General features: G+C 31.9%; 1 protein-coding gene across 1 annotated transcript; it reads left to right on the top strand.

Moving 5' to 3' along the window:
* Positions 1 to 370: 370 nt before the first annotated feature.
* On the top strand, positions 371 to 5,882 carry LOC134247111 (collagen alpha-3(VI) chain-like; the record flags this gene model as incomplete). Its single annotated transcript, XM_062729451.1, has 5 exons — positions 371 to 455; positions 591 to 1,019; positions 4,791 to 4,958; positions 5,205 to 5,606; positions 5,721 to 5,882. Coding segments are annotated over exons 1-5 (1,246 nt in total), but the record flags the coding sequence as incomplete, so codon positions are not given.
* Positions 5,883 to 7,559: the final 1,677 nt, after the last annotated feature.

The raw sequence follows: 7,559 nt of genomic DNA, 5'->3' as shown, positions 1-7,559 counted from the left end.
TAAGATTAATGGATATAGTATGGTATTATTAATCGAAATTGATAGAGGATCATTCCTCGTGTAACATTGTATGCTTAATATAGTATACAAACAAACATATTATATGTTTGAAGTCTGAAATAAAAGAAGAAGGTTCCTCAAATATAGTTTTTGTGCATAGAACTAAAGAGCTCGAGACAACAAAGAACATTTCTGAAAAAGAGAATCGTTCTTCTTAAAAGCTACATGTACCTTGTACAGGCTCCTAGTTATTGATTTATAGACCATTTTCGACTTTTATTTTCTATTTTTGATTCGGATTGCTTTTTCTTCATGTTAAAATACCTTGAATGTATTACATTTTTTTTAAAATTTCTTTTCCTTCTCGAAGATGATGGAGTCAGCACTTACGCATGTAACTCAGGATACAAACAGGTTGCTGGGAACACACAGAGAACATGTTACGGAAAGTTCTGGTCTGGATACCCACTTGTCTGTTCCGGTCAGGATTTACCTTTTTTGTCTTTTTATGCATACTGAAGTTGATTTATTAATATTTTAAAGGTTTTTTTTTTTACAAGAATTCAGATGCATGTTTACTTTTCTTTCAGTTTCGACCTGCAAGATTGACATTCTGTTCATTATAGAGGCTTCCTCATACACCTCTTCTATTTATTCTGAATTAGTATCGGTTATTGGTGATTTGGTGAGGACTATGCAAATTTCAACCAGTAATATACAAGTTGGGGTTATATCCTATGATAATGCTATCGACCAAAATTTCAAGTTTAACGTTTATACTACAGCGTCGTCGTTGGACACCGCTATTACGGCATTAACAATACCAAGCGCCTCTACAACGACTAACCTGGCCGAGGCATTACGTGTTGCATTTTACGATTTTGTTAAATTGTCAAATGGAAACAGATTTCAAGCATATAAATATTTTGTTATTGTTGGTAAATCAAGCCCTACATATCCCGGTGCAGATATCGGAATGATTATACGACAGGTGGCAAAAAATCGGGTGTTCGGAATCGGTAAGAAATTAAAATTTGTTTATTTATAATGTTGTAGTTTTTATTTTGATCATTCTATAGTTTAACATGTACTGTTGTACACCACATATTTTAGTCAAAAAAATTGGCTGACGCCTTCTTCTACATTTTGATGACGTCATTGCTGATAAGTTAAATAAAGTTTTAAAAGTTATACATCAATTCAAATGTTAGTTCTTTGTATTTTTGTAATATTTTGATTGGAAAATCAAGTTCTTTATTCATTTATAAATTGGCCAGGCATGAAAAAGAAGACTTAAAAACTTTGTCAAAATGAATCAAAGGAATCATGTGTATGTTACACTCTCGTTTTAAGCTAAATAAGGATACACTGAAAACCACCTATCCTTCTTCTTTCAATAATCTAACAGTGAAAAAAAGATTTAGATGAATAACACGATCAGTTTGTAGTAAATTGTTTTATCTGACAAAGCAGGTAGGAATATTTTCTTTGTTACTAAGACTCATGATTTGAAGTCTAGACATGGTAATCAAAATTGTACCCAAGATTCTCTTTCTAAGGAGGACATTTTTCAAAATCAAATGTCAACCAAAGAAACTGAATTACCATACAAAGTCATATCTTTATTTGATGCTAAACTTCAGAAAAATCCTTAGAAACAAAGATACATGTCTGACCCCAGTAAATGTTCTTTCTACCCTCTTTTCTACTCATCACTTAAAAATTAACAGCAGTGAAGAAAAACTTCACGAGTACTGCAACAATATATTTGAGAAGTGATATTCTAGAAGTGGTGTAAATCAGATGTAGATACTCAAAAATTCAAAGAAACATTCGGAAAATTTGAACCCATTAAATTTATAATGAATCAATAATATCAACACTTAATTACGACTTTTCAACTTCAAAGACTATCATTCCTAACAATAAATTAAACCCCTGGCTTTCCGACATCATGGACAGCTGCTTTTTTATCCCCAAAAAATCATAAATTTTACTTATTTTGTCAGGGTCATTTGAAAGCATTCACAAAAGTACTCTTAATTTAATATAAAAAAGATGCTAGAGTTTCTCATTGAAAAGACATACATGTATCTATGTGGGTTTTGGAGACCAATTCTTCTAACAATCTGTTGGAACATTTCATGAGAAGCAAATTGCGCAAAGTCATATTTATAAGGAGAACTATTTTCGTATTTAAATGAAGCTAATTTTTTTTTCTCAAAATTTGATACACGAAAAAACCATACCTTGTGGCCCACAAGTCGACATTTACGGAGGATACACAACAGTTTTAACACATCTGTTTCATATATCAATATATAACTAGAAAAAGACGTTAATGGTAACCTTACAAGAAAGCTTTATGATAAACGTGATGACTTTATACAGTCAAACCTGTATTAAGAGACCTTCCAACGGAGAAAGGAAAAAAGGTCACATATGACAGGTGGTCTCTTAATACAGGTTGCTTATTTTCCGCAGTGTTCAAATATATCAAATATATAATGCTGAAAATATCACAAGTGTATGATTAATGTATTTTATAACAACTTATGTTTATTTCCACTTTTTAATAGGTATACTGCTCAACTCTCAAATGCTTTTACAATTGTAATGTTAAGAAAAAAAAAATCTTGATCCGCACATGAGTCATTTGAATATTGGGAAATATTGTAAACATCTGAAAATATTCATATTTTTTTCATACAGTATAAAAATAGCTGCTTCCCCCTAATAATTAGTTTTTTTTTGTTTTTTTTTTTTTTTTTTTTTTTTTTTTTTTTACATATATATAATATATAACTTCGTATTTTTTGCATATTAGTAAGAATGAAAACTGTATTGTGATTTTTGTTATGCAGTTGGTATCAAATTAAATCATATTTATGACTGAAATATTTATTTAACGTAATTATTTATTTTCTTTTCATTACTGAACTACCGTGTCTAATTGCCCGTTTGTGACCAGGTATTTCAATCACTCCAATTATGACCTGGTGTGGGTGCCAGCTAACGTGTGTTTACATACTCATTGGTGACACTATGCACTTAAACAAACATCTGTGATTTAGTTACTTGTTAATTTAAGTTAAACAAGCAGGTTTTACAGCTGAATATCCATTTGGCCCTTATAGCATGATTTGATATCGGGATCGACCTCGAACGTCTATTTTCAAAATGGCGCTCGATCACCGGACAGAAAAACGTGATGTTTATTCAATAAATATCAAAGCGAACGTAAAAAAATTCATTTTTAAATGTTGTTTTATTCATAAAACTCTCATTATATAATTGTTAAATGAAATAAAAGTGTGTCTCTAGTTGTTTTGAACAAAAAACGAAGCATGCTCGACCGAAATCAAAAGTAGGAATCAGAAACTATGTAGTCGTTAAATTCAGGTAAACTTGCTTGAAATTACTAAAAATGGTCAGGAAATTCACGGTCGTTGGTCGCGTTAGACAGGTGGTCGTTTAATACAGGTAGAATATATAGGGAAAAGCGTTGGGGGAAATTTTTAAGGTCACATGTGACAGTGAGTCGCTTAATACAGTGGGTCGCTGTGGCAGTTTCGAATGTATTTTCAATCTTCAGCTTATTCAAACACAGAATTGTCAAAGGATATTTTAGTTATTTACCGATCCTGACAGGGAGCCATAAGCGGGTTTGACCGGTCAGCAGGGGATGCTCCCTCTTCCATGGCACCTGATGCACCTGATGGTTATCTCAATATATTTAAAAACTACAAATAATGTATCACATTCAAATCAAGTTGCGGGTTATTAAGAAACAAACGAAAAGTTGTTTTAAAATCATTACTTACTAAAACACTATATTTAATATATAGAACTTTTGATTCGACTAACTCTTTTTAAGGTATTCCATGACACCGTTTACAATTATTTTGACATTCAATGATGTATTGTATTCTGAAGTATAAAATAAAATATCAGCTGTGTGGATAAAAGCCAAATATGTTAATTTGCTGCAATGCTTTAGATACTGAAGTTTGAATATTTATTTAGAAACAATTTATATTTCGCTTTTATCAAATCAAGTATTGTCCAACGAATATATTCATTTGGGGATTGATAATAAGGAAAACAGTTTGTATAACAAGCAACATTCACTTTAAAGCATAGTTTCTTTGACATTATTCCCTGCAGTAAGACGTTCCTCCTGACTTTAACATCATTTCCTTTGTTATTTACCCGGTAGCTCAGTAGCACTGTCATAAAATGTAAAAAGTGAAGATAGAGAACATTGATTGATTTCAGAAAATCTTTTAAGAATATAAATATAATTTTTTTCCCTATAAAATTCAGTATAAAATCAAATCCTAAAAATTGGTATGAAATACATGTATATCAGTTGAAAGCCGAAATAGGTAATATTTGCTAACAATGACATTGTAACGACCATAAAATTTACGATATGTCTACTTTAAAAGAAGTTGTTGAAACCCTAGTCACATAAAATCGGTTAAAAGCATGTCTTTCTTAAAAGTAAAAGTACTTAAAGAAGCTCTCGAGTAGCGAATAAGTTGGAACACATAAGCATCAAGTGATAGTGGAATAATTCTAAAACAAATAAGAGAAAATTCCCGAAATATATATGAAGCAACGATATGCTATTCCCTGGTAAAAGTAAATGGAAAAGGTTTTCCTGGAATGAAACGGTAAACAAATATTTGACGACTACAAATTAAACATAAACAAGCATATACAAGGCATACTCCCCTATGCGGTAGTAAAGCTAGTGTTTCTAATTGTTCTACCTCTAACTTCAGGTATTTCCCCAACCACGACTTTAGCAAATGATCTTAAGTCCGCCGCTGGAAGTACTGCTAATTATGTTCAGGCAACCTCCCCAGCAGACCTAGCTACAAAATTCAACACCGTTCTTACAAAAATCGCTGTCTGTACAACGTCTGCTTTTCCAGGTCCTACGTCAGTAGGTATGTCTGGGTGTCATGTGGTGCTATAATATGTATATTATGTCTTACCAAAATATTTATTCTGCTATAAGTCATAGATATATAGACATATTTTTCATTAGAATAACCATGTGATGTCCTTTATAAATATATTAAATAAATGAGGTTTTATTTTTAGCTAGTATTTGTCAAGCTTGAATTATAAAACTATATATGACTGCTAAGATTTAGGAAATTTTCAATCACATGTGTTTTGTCTATTTTCAGCTTGCAAACTTGACATAGTTTTCATCGTTGAAAATTTTAATCTTCGCTTCATAAAAAGATTTGTGGCTGAGTTAGTCGAGGATCTACCGATTTCTTCCACTAGCGTCAGGGTAGGTTTTGTGGTATTTGATAACGGAGCAAGAACCGAGTTTGGACTTACTGCTCATACCAGTTCCGAGGCCGTCAAAAGGGCAGTTGAAGGAATTTCAGAAACTTCTAGCAGCTATCATTATGTAGATAAGGGATTAATTCATGCTCGTGACAACGTCTTCACGGTTGCTGGTGGAGATCGCGCGGATGCTGTTAACTATTACGTCTTTATCGTGGGGCCATATTACAGTGATCCAATCACAACAGCCAGGATCATTAGAAGTAGTGGGGACAATATCATATTTGGCGTTCGTAAGTCAATATCCGTTAAAATTATTAATATGTGATACATAATCTGTTTTTTTTCTCACAGGTTCAAACAAAATCATGTTATCCGAAATAACATTTTCATTTTAACTATTTTAGATATTGGGACAAGTTACGCGACGACTTACAAGGAGACTATTGGTTCCTGTGGGGATTACTCTAAATATACAAATATAAATTTTTATAACAACTTAATAAACATTAAAAATACAGTGAAAGGACAACTTACCACCTGTTTTCAGCCTCCAGTATACACACAAGGTATTTAGTTTTTGTGCTTAAAGGTGCATAGACACAGATTTGAATTTTATATTTTCTGTATAATATCACGACTTATATATTGTAAGAGCATTTCACAGGAAAATATATGAAAAATCTTATTTCATCTAAAAGTTATTGAAACTTCAAATTTTGGATGGGTTTGATTGACACATCCTTGCACTTCTACAAATTTTTAATTTATTCTTAATACTTAGGAAAAGTGGCAATCTTGTTGTGTATTAATGAAAAATATCAAAACTTAAATCCAGAATGATAATTATATTCAGTGTAGAAATGTTCGAATGCAAAACCACGTCACAGGTATCGTCATTCCGCTGTTATATACAGAGTTTAGCAAATTGACCACACCCGTGAAACGTACACAGTTTTTGTAAACAGGGCACGAGCTCTGTTATTGTTAATGTTTAGGATTCACCGGGAGTGTTCAATTGATAAAGTCTGCTCACCACAACTGCATGGACTGACATTATACTGTGTGTATGTTTTGCTTTTGAACACTTTCATTTTGAATTTTCTGGATTATAGCTTTAATATTTTTCAAGACCGAACACGTTAAAGGTGCATGGACACAGATTTGAAGTTAATATTTTCTGTATAATATTACGGCTTATATATTTTAATAGCATTTTACAGAAAAATATATTAAAAATCTTATTTCATCTATAAGTTATTAAAACTTCAAAAATTTTGGACGGGTTTGATTGACACATCCTTGCACTTCACAAATTTTAGTTCTATTCTTAATACATAGGAAAAGTGGCAATCTTGGTTGTGTATAAATGAAAAAATATTAAGACTATGATCCAGAAAATTCAGAGTAGGAATGTTCGACAGATACACACAATAAATTGTCAGTCCGTGCATTTGTGGTGAGCAGACTTTAACAATTGAACACACCCGGTGAATCGTAAACATGAACAATGACAGAGCTCGTGCCATGTTTACAAAAAACTATTTGTGTACGTTTCACGGTCGTGATCAATTTGCTAAACTCTGTACACAACTTTTAGGGCGGAATGACGATACTTGTGAAGGAATTTTGCTTTCTAACCTTTCTTCTCTGAATATACATGTAATTAATTTTTCTGGATTAAAGTTTTTAATATTTTTTCATTAATACACAACAAGATTCCCACTTTTCCTAAGTATTAAGAATATATAAGCCGTAATATTATATAGAAAATATAAACTTCAAATCTGTGTCCATGCACCTTTAACGCGTTCGGTCTTGAAAAATATTAAAGCTATAATCCAGAAAATTCAAAGTAAAAGTGCCATGTTTACAAAAAACTATATACGAGGGTTGTTCCAAAAAGTCGTAGACAGGGAACATAGTTTATTTTTTCTTTGCTAAATCAAATTTCTTTTCTTGTCATAGCAAAAAGTAACATTTTGTGATCACGCATTTCAAGTTTCATGACGATACCACATTTAATAAGAAAACTATGAAAAAAAAAGAAACCATGTAAGTGCACATCGGCGCACGAAAGCAAGCGTAATTTACGTCTCTCATAACGTCATGATCCCTTATTCTGCTTCACATGAGGCTATTAACATCCTAAAATATATCTTTATACTAAAAATCACTCTTGACTAAGGGAATTATTTAAATTACTACTGTCCGTTTTCTTTAGCAATTAAATTTTAGTCAAAATT

The sequence above is a fragment of the Saccostrea cucullata genome, unplaced genomic scaffold, assembly GCF_032062105.1.
Source record: "Saccostrea cucullata isolate Sc308-1 unplaced genomic scaffold, CSIRO_AGI_Scuc_v1 ctg20738, whole genome shotgun sequence".
Lineage (NCBI taxonomy): Eukaryota > Metazoa > Mollusca > Bivalvia > Ostreida > Ostreidae > Saccostrea > Saccostrea cuccullata.
The sequence above is the reverse complement of the archived record's forward strand: the minus strand, read 5'-3'. Positions and strand labels throughout refer to the sequence as shown.